The sequence below is a fragment of the Vipera ursinii genome (genome assembly GCF_947247035.1).
Source record: "Vipera ursinii genome assembly, chromosome: 6".
NCBI lineage: Eukaryota > Metazoa > Chordata > Lepidosauria > Squamata > Viperidae > Vipera > Vipera ursinii.
Window position 1 is genome coordinate 60,841,266 of NC_139515.1, and position 17,899 is coordinate 60,859,164.

Here is a 17,899-nt window from a genome sequence, read left to right on the forward strand (position 1 = left end):
TCTGAGTGTACATTCCTACAGAATATGAGTAAATGAGGCAGAATATGGCCCTATACAAGGATGTAAAATGAAGGGGCTCAGATGGATATTGGGCAGATAAGCACCACTGAAATTTGCTATAGAACCTTTACAGGTGTTCCTCCAGTTACTCTGCAAAATAATTTTGCTGTATTTCCACTATTGTACCTTAGGCCTGCCTCATGGTATCTTTTTAAATTTTATTTTTCAACTTCTTATAAAATCCATATTTCATTCTATTCAGCACTAATTGGTGTTCTAATTTCTGACTTGATGAAAATTTGAACTCCTAGCCTAGAACTGACTCTTTGCCAGTCATAGGATGTTTATTTTTTCCCCCTATCATAACTCTCTACACTCTTCTAAGCTATCTTTGTTCTCCCAAATTTGTTAGCAGCAAGGAAAAATGCTCCGCCTACCTGTGCTGGAGAGTAACATGTCATGCATAGATGTCCTTCAGAGTCCTTTCTCCCACCTCCTCCATCTTGTCCAGGATTCAGTGAGCTAGTGCTTTGAGGGCACAATCCATGTGCCATCTCAAGCTCAATCTCAGCATCCATTTCTGCATCCTCCTGTGCTTCCTTGTTGCTGTCATCTAGGTGCTTCATAAGGACAGCTACTACAACATTGATGAGGACAAATTGGGCTGTGAGCACGAAGCTAACAAAGTAGAGCGGAGAGATGAACTGAAGGTTGCTCAGGCAGCTCCGGTCATCATGAGTGCAGTCACGTAGTGTATCCTTGAGGAATTAAGTTAGGCCAAAAAAGTGAAAAACAAAAAGAAAGAAAACCAAACAACTCCCCATACAACACACATACACAAGCACAAAACACAGAGAAAAGGGAGAAGTTATTTTTAAAAAATGAAGCTGCTTTCTCAAACAAAACATTTAAACAAGACTCAAGACTCCTAATGTATGATATTTTCCGACACATAATTTTCTCGCTCCAACTTCATTAATTTATCACTTTCTGGATCCACAAGAAATCTGTCATATCAGTAAGTCCCAATTAACTACAAAATGATATTCCTTTTTATCTTAGTACACATGAATAGAAACTAATGCGGCAATGACATATTTATCCCTGTCCCACGTCCCAATATTCTATTGAGACAGAGTATTTTCCATTTTGAGAGATATATTTTATAGTACTCAATATTTAATATGAAATGTGAATATTTTAGTGACTAAAAACTACACCAACTTGTCACTTTGAAGAGCCTACTTATGTGTGTTCGATATTCTCCTACACTGGTCCAAATTAGGACAGATATGGGACAGTGATCCTACTGAGCAAAATAATAAGAGTATCTGTATGAAACCAGTGGTAGGATTCAGCCAGTTTGCACCAGTTCGGCAAAACCGGTAGCTAATTTTTTGCTGCCTAGGCCCAGAATGGACTTCCAGAAGTGGCATTCACACAGAGAACTGGTTGTTCACCTATTGGAATCCCGCCACTGGATGAAACACAGAATTTATGAGTGTTGTCTTAGCCAAATCACAACATTTTGTTCGAAGAGTTGGTCTAATTTTGTATTAGCACAGTATTCAAAATCCATTTGCTACCAAAATGTTATATTTTAAGCACTACTTAATAAGATTGTTCACTGTTGCTATCCCAGTGGAAATGTCTTTTGATGAAGCACATGGAGCTCTAGGGGCTCCAAGCAACTGCTCAAAATCTAAAAACAGCTGAGACTGTTTTATGGCCTAGAGGAACAGATTCATAGAGGCACTTTGTCTGTTGTGCATCTCCTCAAATGATTTGCCAGGCTCAATATTCTTTAAATTTAATGTAGCCATAAAAAGATTTGCATTGCCACAGCTCTTATATGATGCTTCAAGAATAACGGATTATGTGGTGTCTTAGCCCTATGCTATCCCTTCCCTTCCCTCTTGCCTCTTCAGGAATTCACACTCTGTACAAACTCTAAAAATATTGCAAAAAAAATCATAGCATCCCCCCAAATGATGGGCTAGATGTATCGTGGCAGGTTCTGTCTATCATTATCAATAACATTCTAACACTTCTTGTAATGCCAGACATTTGTAGTCATAATTTGGATAGTTTCTCTTTCAATCCTGACTCATCTTACCTGATTTTAATAAATGCAGATCTGTTTCCATTTCAGAACACTATTCAAGAGAGCACAAAACATGTCTCAATTACCTTCATAATGCCATTCCAGTTGTCACCAGTGGAGACCTGGAAAAGTGTGAGAAAGGCCATTCCAAAATTCTCAAAGGTGGCATGGCGGCTCATTCCTTCACATGGGTTCTCATCATTGCAGACTGGAAAGAAGGGATTTAAACATGGAAATATAAGTTCAAAAAGGCAGTTTATAAATTTTAATCCATCTTTATATGCAAATCTAGATAGAAGAATGGCCCAATCAACAAATGATTACCTCTAAAAGAACCAGGATGAGAAGATACCCTTACATTTTTGCAAAATGCACCAATTCCTTCCTAATGCATTCTATAAAGCACACCAAGCTGACTTCAAATAATAATGTGTCTTATTTTCCACATATCTGCCTTGCAATCTCCCTCTCTTTCTCCAAAATTTATTTCTCTGTTGCTTTTCGATTCCACTTATTAAAGAATATGTTTCCTTGGAATTAATAAACTATTAGCACATGTGTGCAATCAACAAACACATTGTTAAAACTAGGAAGAGTGACCAAAATAAGTGACTGAACTTCCATTCAAATTCTAATTTATTTCAAGATTTATAAGCCTGTCAAACAATGTGACTTGGGCAGTATCCAGCATAAAAACAATAAAGGAAAACCCCAATAACCAATAACAATAACCCAATATAACATATAAATAAAACCAACACATAACAGAATAATCAAAAGGGTGGGGGAGACTCTCAATTGGCTCCAAATGCCCTAGCAGAAGGTCTTAATGGCTTTCCTAAAGGTTAGGAAAACTGGAGCCTCTTGTATGTCACAGAGGGGGGAGAGAGATTGTTCCAAAGAACAGGAGCAACTACAGAAAAGACATGCCCTCTAGATCCCATAAAATGACAAGATCTAAAAGATGGAACCTGAAGCAAGTCTTCCCTGTGGAGAATGTGGGGTGGACAGATATTCTTGGGAGAAGGCAATCCTCAACCTGGTCCTATACCATGTAGGGTATTAAAGTGATAACCAGCACCTTGAAGCATATCCAGAAGCCTATTGGAAACCAGTTAGGCTTGTAGAGTAGTGGTCTACATTGGCATAATGAGATGTGTCCATAACTCCCTGCATTGCTATATTCTGGACCAACTGATGCTTCCAGATGATTTTCAAGAGCAGCCCCATGTGGAATGTGTTGCAATAGACCAATTGGGAGGTGATCAAGATATGAGTGACCATGGGTAGGGCCACCTGGTCCAAGAATGAGTGCAAATGGCAGATAAGGTGCAGTTGTATAAATGCAGCCCTGGACACAGTTGCCACCTGCTCATCAAGTAGGAGCCCCCAGATTGCACACGAAGTCTGAATGAGGTAATGACACCCCATTCAGAACAAATATGGAAAAATTGTAACTCCTGGATCTGGAGGACTCAAAGACATGAGCAAATGACTATTTCTGTTGCTGCTTTCTCAATGCACAAGCCAAAATGTGGTTGAGTGGAGTGGAGACAGAAGCAGCTCAACAGAAAGAGGAAAATTATGAGGCAATCAAGTCCAAAGTGGTACTTAGTTTCTTATACACATGTTTACTTCAATTACTGCAAAATCTTATCATTATCACCAAGGGCAAATAGGTTATAAAGAGATGAATTAAAGCTATTATAACTATATAGGTTTGGCCCTGGATTTTTGAAAAGTAGGTTATAAAATGGGATTTGGTGGGATTAAGACCCATTAACTCCTTGTTCCTTGGTTATTATTATTTAGCTGTTTTAAAATAAACTACTCTTGAAGGACAAAAAGATGATTTTTTTCTTAAATTAATTCTCCTTAATAATCTCTCATGTTACAAGTGCTTTGTAACCATGTGACAAAACAAAGACATGAGGAAAGTAGATGTCATAAAGAAAAAATACAGATAAGACAAACTGGCAAAGGAAATTCTATTCTTTTTCAATATTAGAAATGCCTTGAAGATTAAGACAACAAATTATATATCTCTGAAGTTGAAAGAAAAACACGAATTGCCTGCAGACATTAAATAATGATCTATCTTGCACAATATCAATGGAAATATGTAGACTAATGGTGGGCAATAAGCATGAGGAATTCCTGTCATGCTAGACTTCTTAATAAGATGAAAACAATCAGAAATAAACTCAGATCATTCAGCTGAAGTAAAACATATTATTGGAATTTTCCATTTATGGCAGCCATGAACTGTAAATTACAAATGGCAATCCTTTATTTGAAGATTGTTTGATATGGATGACTGTCTATCTGGAATCCAGTTTAAAAATATACAAGAAAGGAGAGCAGGGCCCTTGATATTACCCATAAATAGTCACCCAGATAGCAGAAGAAGCTGGCATGCATGTATGTAAGTAATCTAATTACTGCCCTCAAGGTGAATTAGATTTCTATTTAAATCATAGGAATTATTTCTAAATTATTTTTATTTTTTTTAATTTTAATTCCATTTATATCCCGCCCTTCTCCGAAGACTCAGGGTGGCTTACAAGCTTAGCAGTAGCCTTCATTCTATGTATATGCCTGCTTATTAGGGCTTTCACACACACCCCCAAGCGGCATTATTACAAAGTCAGCTTAATTGCCCCCAACAATCTGGGTCCTCATTTTACCTACCTCGGAAGGATGGAAGGCTGAGTCAACCTTGAGCCTGGTGGGACTCGAACCTGCACTAATTGCAGGCAGCTGGTGCTACTTAAGGAGGCATTAGCCCACTGCTCCACCAAGGCTCAATTAGCATATAATTTTGGTAATTCCTCCCTTTTTGTGTAGGTGTGGGTGATGTAATTGGTATTAGTGATTCCAGCTTTTCTCTATGACACACCTTTATGCTGGAAAACTTACCAAGTTTGCCAAAAAGCTCTACTCCGAGAGCAGCATAGATGAAAAAAAGGAGCATGAAGAGGAGTCCAAGATTCCCAACCTGTAAGTAAATCATATTAATGTCAAATAATTCATAGGATCCACAAGATATGTTGAAAAAAAGAAAAAGAGACTGAACAGATGAATTAGCACAATTGGCAGTTCAAATGTTCACCAGGATCAGATAATAAAATTAGATAATTCAAATCATGCTTAAAAGAAGCTGTAAAAAAGCCTTAACACAACACTAAAAGTTGTGTTTGACATACAACATACAGTTCCAGAGGTGCACACAGCTCAAAAGGTTTGGGTGAAAGTCCATCAAAAGTTGTTAACAAATTGTAAGTTTTAGTGGGATAAGGAAAAAATAAGTAAATGAAAATTCATATGAAATTAAATCAAATTTAATTTTTGATCTATCCCCTTCAATGTTGGAGAGAGATTGGATGAGCCAGGAGGAGGAGTCAAACATGGAATTAGGCTGGAATCCCTATGTGGGCACAAGAGGATGAAGTCTGATCCCCCCAAATGCCGTTGAACCTTATCTAGTTTTATCCAGATGCAAACTGTCAGTCTGAGAAGATTTCTGTTTATAGGCTTGAGCAATAAACAGCTAAATGAACTCTAAATGTGTTGATAATATATTATTATTTTGAAAGGTGGGCTTCCTTAGTAGCTTCTTATAAAACAGTTTCCCAAAATGAATAACATGGAGTTTTCAGAAGTCCATCACATGTGCCTGTTTGCTAGGTATTGTAGTTGACAAACTGAGGATCATGTGGTTATACACTTTCACATGGGAACATGCTCCAAACAGACATAAAACCAAAGGGGTTAGAGGATAGATGGGAAGAGAGATTTAATTTTGAAATGCTTTGTTCTAAATTGCAGGGAATCATAATGTTATGGATAATTTGGTTGTCCCCTGCAGAGTCAATGTACAAAACCACAAAATTCAGCCTAATCACTTAAATGTAGAACATTGTTTTTGCTGCCTTGAGTAAAGCTCATAGCACAGCCTTAACTATGGCTTCATCTTTGCAGTGCCTATAATGTAATTTTATTAAATGCTTTAGAAAGGAGTAAGGCACTGTACTTTTTAGAGTTCTTGGAGCAATTGGATTCATGCATTAGAAAACACAATTTTCACATGCTGATAATTTAAGAAGAGTTTTTACAATGGTAAAACCTAGCCTTGAGGATTTCCCTGGAGCCCAGGTGTTAAGTAGTGGGCTTTTGGGTGCAGGAATGATGACACGAGGCTGAGTACAGGATAACTCATACTTTATTCTTGCTAGAACTGTACTGAAACTTGGGCTGCAACCAGCCACAATATATATAGTCTAGCCCCTAGGCAGCAGCCAATAGGTTTGAACCCACTCTTGCCGCCTGGGGCTAGCCAATTGCAGGACAGGAGACAGCTAGTCTGGGTTGCTGGAGAGCCGTTAGCTGCTCCAGCAACGCACGTGGTGTATCACCACAAGCCCAGTACATAACACCAGGAATGGGAAGGCAACGGTTATAAATGCTGTATTTATTCCCAGGAGGTGGAATCAGAGCATTTTATCATCTCTGAGATTCCATCCTTATGATAATTGCTCTGATGTTCTGACTGTTTGATGTTGGTCCTGTTGTAGTAGTTTTGTATTTTTATTAAGTTAATTTTTAGTAAGATTTAAATTACATTTTTCTGGATCCATAAAATACTAAAAATAGAATAAAGTAAAATCAATGCACTAATATTACTAGACGAAAGAGTAAAATATGATATAAAACAAGTGGTAGCTGCTTAAAAAAAGAAAGTAAGATACATACTGAAATTATATCTTGATTTAGCAATCTAAGCTCTGTTGTAGATTTATTTTCAGTGGCATACCTAATATGCATAATATTCATAACATTATATAAAATGCCAACTGAATTTTTCTGTTTTTAAAGTAAGAATAAATACAAATAGTAGTTGACAATCAAAACAAACATGGTATGATATATAAGAAGGTTGGAAACAATTTGAATTGAAATTGCAGTCCTGGAGAAAAAGGGATTTAAGCTTTTCTATGTCTCCTTCCTTTTATTTCCCCAACAGAAATCGTATCTGCCCTCTCTACACCTTCTGTTACAGTATTAGCCACTGGGTCTACATATTCTAAATATTCAGGTATAATAGTTATAGGAAACTGCCCACCTTCTAATGATAATCTAATCCATAGCTAATAGCAGCTGTGTGGTGCATAGTGTGTGAATGCTTTTTAGCAGGAGAATAGCAAGGGATAAAAGAGTTAATCTCTGGCTTCAACACAGTGGTTGCAAACCAGCTCCTATATTTGTTTTTTAGACCATACAAAGATATTGGAGAATCTATTGCTATTTCTAATAGCAGTTCTTTGACAATGCAAATTTATACATTACTCAGAACAATGTTCTTCCCTCCCTTTTAGAAATTTGCAAGGTCATCCAAATCTACAGCAGCTCTGGATAGCATACAATAAAAAGCAATCACACATTTCTACTCCCACGGCCCTTAATAATATTTGAAATCACTTTTAAAAGTCTTCCTGGAAAAAAGGGACAGATAGTTTTTTCCAACTTGATACTCTTGTGATCTAGTAGTAGAACTATAACTCCCAATATTTCAACAAGCATGACCAGTAAAAATTTTGAGACTTGTAATCCCATAACATCTAGAACACATTAAATTTGGGAAACTAGGCTACATATATATTATCTGCTATGTGAAATGATTAACAGCATTACAGTGGAATAAACATTGCGTAATGTGAGGAGTGTGGACATAGGTAGCCAACATGTCTATGAAGTGATTCACAAAGACATTTGGGAAATGTACTTTTATAGTTTGGTATCATTCAAGGATGATTTTTAAACTGATGGTGGGCAACTATTTCTTACAACTGTTTCTTGTGTAAAATGAAGGTAGTAATTTGATGATTACTCCATCAAAAATAATTATTTTTTAAACATTCACAATTCAGAATTAGGGAAAACTATCACAATTTTCTCACTTGTAAATTGTGCGGCAGTCCCTGTTTTCATCATGAAAAAAGAGTGACTTGTTGACCATTTAGACTCTCATAGGTCAGGTCTAGTGCCCTGTACTGACCAGGTTTCACCTACTTGGTGCCATTCAGATGGGCCAAAATTTCTGCTCCTTGGGAGAGAGTCCCAACACATCCCAAATGTGCCTGACTACAGAAGCATAATACATTGTATGGCATTGTATTGAAGATAAGAAGTAAGATCATACAAGGACTTTATGTTGACTAAAGGTGCTATTTTTCTCTCATGCACAAAGAAATACATTACCTGCCAAGTTCACTAACAAACGTTTTTCTTTGGGACAAGAATAAATAAAACATCACCACTGCTTGAGAACAGTTGCTTATTTGGCAAATGTTACCATTTTTAACCCTTAAAAATGGCTGGTTTCTCTTTTTTTTCCCTTAACCAGTTACACCTGTGCTTGTTTATGAGAAAAAGGAATCTCTAAAACTGATTTTAGCTGGAGATAGCACTCTTGGTTGACAAAGTGAAGGAAACAAATTTCTGTCTGCATTTATAAACTTTTTATATGTATTCTTTCTTTTAAAAGGATCATCTTAAATTCAATTTGTTCTCTTTCTTTTAGGTAAATGCAGCATTTTTCTGGTTCCTTTAAATTAGTGTTGAATGTAGCAATTGCCTGGAAAGTTCCTGCAATTTTTTTGGAGAGATTTTGGTAGTGGCTTGCCATTGTCTCTTTCTTAGGGCTGAAAGAAAGTGATGCCAAAGTTCACCTAGCTGGATTTATACCTAAGGCAGGACTAGAACTCATGGCCTCCCAGTTTGTAGCTTGGTGCCATCCCCACTCTATCAAACTGTTTTTCTTAAATGCAGCATTAGTTAATATTAGTAGTTTGCCTCATCTGGTAGATGAATTAAACTATCTTCATTATCTGAGTAGATTGAAATGCATATAGTGGATGCAAGTATTGGCAAAGCTTCTGGGGAGAAAATGATGACCTCAGCAACTTTCCCCTGTTCCCTGGCATGTGCTCATCAAAATAAATCAAATTCTGAGAATTTTAAATATATGACACAAAACTAAGAGGTATTATTTATATTTTTAGCATTTACTTTGAGAACAAAATCAATGGACTGTTAATGAAAAGAACATCCAACCCAAGGGAGAAAAAGAGAAACAAAATAAGGAAAATAGCAGCAGAATTACTTAATGCTGTGAAAACATTGTTCAATGAGGCCTAAGTGAATCAAAGAATCTAGGGAATAAGTGCTAATTACTTAAGTAGAGTTTCTTATCCTAAACTGTAGAATGAAAGAGCCTGGAACTAATGCATATTTGCTTAGTTGAATCACCATACAGGTAGTTCTTGTTTAGTGACAACTGGGACTAGCAATTTGATTATTAAATTAAGTGGTTGCTAAGTGAAAGTGTAACAATGCTTATGATCCTATTTCAGATTTCTTTTGCTTTACAAAAGTAGTAAATGTGAGGATATATCGTAAAGTTACTTTTATTACCATGATAACTGAACCATTGCTAAATGAAGCAGTTGCTAAGCAAGGACTTCTTGTAGCGGGCATGCTGGATCAGCTGCATTGCTACTTACATAAGATTTGAAAGAGGCCTCTGCTTCAAGTGGTTTTGTACTAGAGTAAGGTAGAGCTTTATAAGCTATTAAAGGTAGTCCTTGACCTATGATAGCAACTGGGCCTGGAATTTCTGTCACTAAGTGAGGAGATCTTAAAGTGTGATTGGATTGCTTAACCAAAGTCAGAGGGAAACTGGCATGCAGATAAATGGCTGCTGCTGGGTGGGAGAAGGAATGAGATGTTGCGCAACAGGCACAACAGAAGCAGAGGAGGGAGAGAGTGGGTGCGTGATAGGTAAGGTGGGGGGTCAGGGAGGGTGTATGAGGGAGTGAGGGGATGTCTGAGAGGTGTAGTACCAATTGGAGAGGTGCACGGGATGTGTGACAGATGCAGTACAGGATGGATGTGCAACAGATGTGGTAAAACTGGGGAGGGTGTGAGGTGCAGCACAGGTTATTTTAATCCATTTATTAGTCCAATAGCTGCAAATTAACTCAGTTCATTTACTAATATGTAGTACACAAAATTCTTTCCCACTTCTGCTCTCACATAGGGTAGCCTTAGAAATTTCTGATCTAAGTATTTTATATTCTTCAACTTTAGAATATATGCAGCATTATATTTAAAAACAGGTTTTCTTACCTGTGGCAGAGCTTGCACTACAGTGTCCAATAAAGCTCTCATCCCAGTTGCCATCTTCAAAAGTTTCAAAACTATCAAGAGAAAGCAAGGCAAGCAGTAACTTATTGCTGGGGAAACAAATACTGTTTTGTTTTTCTCCGGAGCAGCAGATCAAAGATTAATTCTGTTGTTGGGCTATCTTCTACTGAATGTACAAATGAATATTTGTGGTCAATTTGAAATGTACACCATTATGTTAGAGCTAACAAGAATTTGAATCTAAAATTACTTTTTGCTTCAGATTCTAACTAGTGATAATTAGAAATTGTACTCACTCTAGGTAGGGAGTCATGGATGCAGAATATGCCAAGTGCCCCACTTTCTAGCTGTTAACTAGCTAAGTATCTTGGCTGATATGTATACTTATTGCAGATGTTTTTTATTGTTTTAAAATGTTTTAATGTCTTTATTGTAATATTTTTAATTGTCAGCAACCAAGAGTCATTGACTAAGATGGCAGTTATAGAAACTGAATAAATACATACATAAATAAAATAATTATTTGTTTAGCTCTGTTCCTCTTTATGTAAACTATTGCTCAAAATACAATACAATATAAAAATGAAATTGAATAGAACTGAATTTATTCAATTTAGATGTCACCCAACTCCAAACAACTCTGGCTGGGTCACAATGTAACATAAAAAAATAAAACCAGATAAAACACAAGATGGCAAATCCAGTCAACAACAAGACTCACAAGGGACTCCAGCCATCTTAATCCAAGGCTTGGGAAAAGAGGCAGATCTCCCTGGAATGCTATAGGATGGGAGTCAGCCAAATTGTAGAGGAATTTCAATCCAGATGGCAGAAGGCATGACAGAGAAGCCACACTTCCTGGCTCCCAAAAGATGATGCTATTGAAGTGGCCTGAAGCACAAACCCTATCAATTCATATTGGCTAGCCAGATATCATGGGAGATAGACCAGTGGTGGGATTCAAATACGTGAACAACCAGTTCTCTGTGTGGATGCTGCTTCCAGAAGGCCATTCTGGGCCTGGGCAACAAAAAAATAGCTATCGGTTCAGCTGAACTGGTGTGAACTGGCTGAATCCCACCACTGAGATAGACAGTTCCTCAAACAGCTAGTCCCTAGGCCATGTAAGGCTTTATAGGTCTATAACCAGCAACATAAATTGAAGTAGATCAGCAGCCAGGACAGCTTGCAGAGCAGAATTGACACACAAGCATATCAAGGCAAGTCCATTACTGCCTGCACCGCTGCATTCGTGACCAGTATACATTTCTAAGTGGTCTTCAGTCACAACAGAATGCATTGCAATAGTCAAGCACTTAGGTGATTAAGACATGAGTGACTGAAGAGCCTCTTGATCTAGTTATGGTAACCTAGGCATTTTCTCAGTATATTGTTGAACAATGCCATTGTGTTAAGCCCTAACATGATTTATTTATTCAGCAATTCAACCCATTTTATCAGGTTAAGAAGTATGAATCCAACCACATTATATAATCATGGATGGCTGTGTCTGCACAATTTTTGTTTATATACAGGAAATAACAGTCAACACCTCTGTGCACTTTGGGAATTGTTGAAAACATTTAAAATCAAGAAACAAAGCAACATAGAACAAAAAATAAGAAAGAAAGTGTTCAGGTTAAAAAAAACAAACCCAAACCCAGATAGGAGCAGGAAAAGAAAGAAAATGGGTATCAGTGATCCTCATCAAAGGCCTGGGTAAAGAGCCATGTCTTCAGGGCCCTTTGAAATGGCAGTAGGTGGAGGCCATTTGAAGTTCAGCAAAACCTCATTTCAGAGGGTAGGCACTGTTGCAGAGAAGGCAAACTTCCAGGGTCCCCAAAAATGGTATTGTTTAATTGATGGAACTCGTGTACACTAGTCCTGCCGGATCAGACCAGCCAGGCAGATACTAACTAATGACATAAACATCAGGATCTCAGTGCTATCCTTCTGCTGATGGATTGTTCCCCAAAACATAGCTATTAGTAAGGTTATTCTTATTCCTCTTACCTCGGGCAATACGAAGCACTCTCATGATGCGGATAATGGTGGGATTGATTGGAAGGGCAGCATTGATTTCAATCTCTTCCAGAGTAATTCCCATGACTGAGAGCAGAACAATAGCTAGATCTAGCTGGTTCCACCTTTAAGAAATTGAAGAAAATAAGACATCTTTTCTGCCTTAATGAAAGATGGAATCCAGTTATTTCTTTATTTTTTTTCCAAAAAATCTAAACTAGGTTATGAATAGGTTATTTAGAATATTGCATTAATCAAGTAAGCCAATTTTAAAAATTGAAATAAATATGCTTATTAGTTTAATTTAATATTCTTAAATAGTTTAATTGATATCCTTTATTTTGGTGCTCAATATATTTTGAGGAAGTTCATCTTTATGGGTGTGTTTTTTAATGATAGATGGTGATATTTCATACTGAACTAGATCAATGATTAGTCTACTGTAAAATTGAGTATTTTACCTGGGCAGAAACTTTGTGAACATTTATTAAGATAAAAAGACTGACCAAATAAAATGAAATAATAGTGAATTCTAATGAACAAAGTAGTATTTATCCTTGTTTATATTTTAATTTTAAAGTAATGCTTTGTAAAAACATGATCATATGGATTACTGATTGTTCTTCTACCACTTATTCAATAACACATAACAATTTTGATTACAGAATCCTGAATATGAAAAAAAAGAAAAGGAGTGATTTATGGAAATCTCTTCAGTTATCTCCATGAAATACTGAAACAATGTCTGCTGATTTCTACTTAGCGGTGTTAGTGGGACTTTCAAATCCTGGTACACTATTACTCTTTACAAGAAGACATTGTGAATGTGTTTCTTAGTTTTAAATATAATAATGTATAGTTGCAACAATCAAAGTATACATGCATAATTTCTGATCATCTGATTCCCCCAGATATCTTCTTCATTCCAACTCACCTGTCTTTAAAAAAGCGTCTCAGTCCAAAGGCCACAAGCTTCAAAACTGCTTCCAAAACAAAGACTGTAGTAAACATGTAGTTGCAATACTTAAGAGCAGTCTCCAGGGACTATGAATAAGAGGAAATGGAAATATTACTAACATAAAGCTCTGGGACCGATATGGTCTGTAGCTGGTAAAGAAACAAGATGAAAATATGGAAGTGCATTCTCTTTTTTAAAAATTTTCTTGTTACATTCCAATTAAATTCTCAGTTTGCAACAGATCCCACACATTCATAGTTCTCTTTGGTAGTTTCTAGGATAAATACCAAGATCACTGCAGATGGGGACTGTAGCCAAGAAATTAAAAGACGCTTGCTCCTGGGGAGGAAAGCCATGGCAAATCTAGACAGCACACTAAAAAGCAGAGACATCACCCTGCCAACAAAAGTGCGTATAGTCAAGGCTATGGTCTTCCCAGTTGCAATGTATGGCAGTGAAAGTTGGACCATAAAAAAGGCTGAGCGCCAAAGAATTGAGGCCTTTGAACTATGGTGCTGGAGAAGACTCCTGCGAGTCCCTTGGACTGCAAGGCGATCAAACTGGTCAGTCCTAGAGGAGATCAACCCTGACTGCTCTTTAGAAGGCCAGATCCTGAAGTTGAAACTCAAATACTTTGGCCACCTAATGAGAAGGAAGGACTCACTGGAGAAGAGCCTAATGCTGGGAAAGATTGAGGGCAAGAGAAGAATGGGATGACAGAGAAGGAGGTGGCTGGATGGAGTCACTGAAAGCAGTAGGCATGAGCTTAAATGGTAGAGGACAGGAAGGCCTGGAGGAATGTTGTCCATGGGGTCGCGATGGGTCGGACATGACTTCGCAGCTAACAACAACAACAAGGAGAAATACCAACTTTCTCTTTGCCCCAGTGGAACAGAATTGGGGGCAGCATTGCCTGGTTGGTCTTTGTGCAAATGACACCTTTCTGCCAACTCAGAGCAGGAAAAAATTTTATCCTGTTTTTAACAATCTCAAAATACTGAAAAGGTTGGATGAAAGTACTGTGCAAGTTGCATGAGAATAACACTATAGTGTCTCACCTTATGCTTGAAAGGAGGATAAGGAAAAGACAATCAACATTAGGTCTGATGCTAGGAGGATGAGTAACCAGACCTGGCTTCAGATCTTGGGAGATTAGTGCCCTTGAGGGGCCACTGATTTGTTTTCAGGTGGTTAAGCCACCCAGATATAAAGACGCCATGACAATGAGAGCAATAATGTTGCACACACAGCTGTGAGCAATGCACCTGAACTCATCAGTGCTGTCATCCTAATTATGCCATTCCTAAAGTGCATACACTGCTGTTGGAACTAGCATAATTAAGATGACGGCATGAAAGCGTCCAGGCTCACCACTGTTCCTCCAGTTGTTATTGTTGGAGGGAAAGACTGCTGCCATGGAATCATGTTAATGCTAATCTTTACATGTACATAATTAAATGGTGGTGAGTTTGGAAAAATAGTTTGGAATTCCACTTTTCATCTCCCCAGCATGGATAGAGAACAATCAGCAACAGGTACAGCAGCAGCCTGTCAGTCTCCCAGGGTGGCCAAAATCTTTGAACACTGAGCTATTCATATCAAGAATTGTCTGACATAGGGTATCTTTCCTGTTTTAATAATTTCTTCATTGTTCCTTTTTGGCAAATTTCCATGAAGGATTGCTGGTCTTTATTCTTTTTACAAAAAACAGTAGCATATCCCCGATACCATACTTGTGCAGAGTTGTAGTTAAAATTGTTCTTAATTTTTGTATTTTGGATTTTTAATTCCCTGTAAACCGCCCTGAGTCCTCAGGGAATAGGGCGGTATATAAATATAACTAAATAAAATAAATAAAATAAATAAAATTACTATGTACTGTACATGGCTTTTAAGTTTGATGTATGTTTTTCTTTTTAAGTGGAAGAATAAACTATGAGGAGATATTTGTTCAAGGATTTTCAAAGTATTAAGCAGTAGTCTCAAATTATCACAGCTAATGAAAGAGATACCCTTTTCTATGCTGGCATTCTAATGATTGGTAAATTATTTGGTGATCATTCACCCAATGTTATTCATTAAATTCAATAGAGATTCCCATTCTCCCAGAGATTCTGTCAAAGGTGTGTATTATTAAATAATTTCTAGGTATAATAGAAGACAGGATAATGGAGATTAAAGAGGAAGATGGCATCCACTAATTCTCAGGGAGGTCTCAACTTCATTTTTGATATTCTCATTAATATGAAAGAATAGAAAGAAAAACAAAATAGAATTCATGCCAGATTTGGCCAAGTAGTATCATTTTCCAGATCATTATGTGTTGTAAAAGGAAAGAAGGATAGGAATTCCAATGTTTCAGTGACACATCTGGAAGGCTTATGGTTAGCACATTAGGTACAGTTCTGTGCAAATTATATCTGTTATTATGCAGATTACACAAAAATTGATGAATGAGAATTCATCATATTCAGCTGCAAATGAGTCATATTGCATTCCCAAAGAGAAAATCTATCTGAAGAGAACTTCATTCTCTATAGCATTTAGAGGATTTTTTTTCAAAGATAGTCAACTTGTATGAAGCTATTGAAGCTCACCCCAAAGGATTGGATAATTAAAGCGCATTCCAGTAAAGAAATGCTGTGACAGGAAGGTAAAAACATTTGTCTTCCATGGTTAAAAAATTGATGGATTTTGTAAGGAAGGAGATAATAATCTGTGCCGCATAAACTAAAGAATGCTAGGCCCAGGAATATACTTTTGCTCCTGTGATTTCTTACAAGGTCAACAGAAGTTTTAGAAAGATGCTATATAAAAGATCTCTCAGATAATTCCCCACTAGATGATGTACTTTCCTGAATTTGTAGCTCTGTGGGACAAAAGATAGCAATGAAGAAATATATCTTATCCTATGTGCTGCAATGCAAACATTTCAATGCTAACAGATAATGGTATTTGGTATTAAATTTGCATCATTTTTATAATGGTACAGATATCTTGCAATATTTATATAAGTATTCATACATTTCTTTAGACTGTTTTACATTTATTCATATAAGTATTGAATAAAAATTTGTGTACATATTTGTCACACACACATACACACTTTTGTTTACTTCTCCCTAATGCAGACATTTGGTTGTGGTTGTGGTGGGGAGTAATTGATCAAGAAACTGCATCCAAAACTTTAAATAAGTGCAATTATCCAAGTATATTTTTTTCATTCATGGGAAAGTTGGGAGGAAGGATATGATTTAAATAAATGTATTTATTTATATTTTATATTTCTTAACCACTCATCTCTCAGAGAGAGAGAGAGGTTCTGGACAGTGTACGATATAAATAAAATTAAACATTAAAATCAAAATAATTTAAAAAGTTTAAAAAGGAAGGGAAATCTCATGGGACCAGTTAGCCCCATGCGTGCGTAGGACTCTGTGCTCTCCTCATAAGACTACAGAGCCAGGTTTTGACCCAATTTTTGATTGGGGGCTTTCCTCACCTCAATTCACCTGAAAATACAAAATACATAATTTCTTCCGCATTGCTAGGCTGGATCAGGTGCAAATGGTAATCAAGATAATTTAATGAGTTGGGTAACGGAGAAAAAAATATATTTGGCAATTATGAAGGAACTTGCTTGCTTTCTAGGTAGTACTTCTCTGTAACACATCTGAGACAAAGAATTTTTTTTGCTGAATAACTTTCTAAGCACTGCCAAGATTTCCTACTAACTGTCAAGAACTCTGATTTTCTGTTTTGTAAGCAGGAGTTCTTTTAATGTAGAATAAAGGGAAAAAAGGGCATAGAGGCAATAAAAAAAAGTTTCTTGAACTCACCACTGGTTGGTTGTAGTGCTCCAATGACATGGTGACGACGTTGAGGCAAATTATAAAGGTGATAAAGATGTCCAAGTAGTGGCTGGTGCAGACTGAATGGATGAGGAGGCGGACAGGGCAGTAGGTGGCATAGTACGGCAAGCGCTGTGCTTCTTCAATGGAGGTGAGAGAGCAAATCAGAAAAAAGGTAGAAAAGAGGGGTTTCAGATTAGGACAAGTGTGTGTGTGTGTGTGTGCATTTGTGTGTGCGTGTGTGTGTGTGTGTGAGAGAGAGAGAGAGGCACATACAGAGAGAATTGAAAGAAAAGGGGAAGAAGAAAGTAAAAGAAATGAAAGAAAAAAGGAACAATAATTAAGGAAAGGAAAATAGGAAACAATATTACAGAAATATAATAAAAGGAAGGGATGGGAAGAAAACAAAAAGGAAGGTAAGTAGCAGAAAGGAAGAAAAAGAGGAGAATTATGAAACATTTAGACTCGAGTAAATCTAAGGGAAGGGGAAAATAAAGGGAGCGACATTGTTACAGGAATGAGGTGCATTCAAACAAATCTTTAAGATAAACAGGAAGGGAAGAGTTAGTGAGGTAAGGATGAGTTAATTAAGGTCATACTTCCCTTTTAAAGTAAGGAGCTTTATTTACTTAAAACTGCTGAGTTAGGCCATTTTCCTACTAGTGCTTTAGAATGTCTTCATAGCATAGCATAGTGTAGTATCACCCAGCTCTTGTTGAAGAGAATCCATCCTCATTGCTCTTATCTTGACACAACAAA

The 17,899-nt window shown here is 37.0% G+C and overlaps 1 protein-coding gene across 1 annotated transcript in view; it reads right to left on the reverse strand.

Moving 5' to 3' along the window:
• Positions 1-17,899, reverse strand: part of CACNA1I (calcium voltage-gated channel subunit alpha1 I) — a gene marked incomplete at both ends in the record, with an annotated part of 335,073 nt that overhangs the window by 11,989 nt on the left and 305,185 nt on the right. Inside the window, 7 exons of the mRNA XM_083365368.1 lie at positions 438-758; positions 2,191-2,312; positions 5,024-5,102; positions 10,292-10,362; positions 12,323-12,456; positions 13,266-13,375; positions 17,129-17,280. Of these exons, the coding sequence (XP_083221494.1) occupies positions 438-758; positions 2,191-2,312; positions 5,024-5,102; positions 10,292-10,362; positions 12,323-12,456; positions 13,266-13,375; positions 17,129-17,280 (989 nt within the window). The remainder of the gene's footprint in view (positions 1-437; positions 759-2,190; positions 2,313-5,023; positions 5,103-10,291; positions 10,363-12,322; positions 12,457-13,265; positions 13,376-17,128; positions 17,281-17,899) is intronic.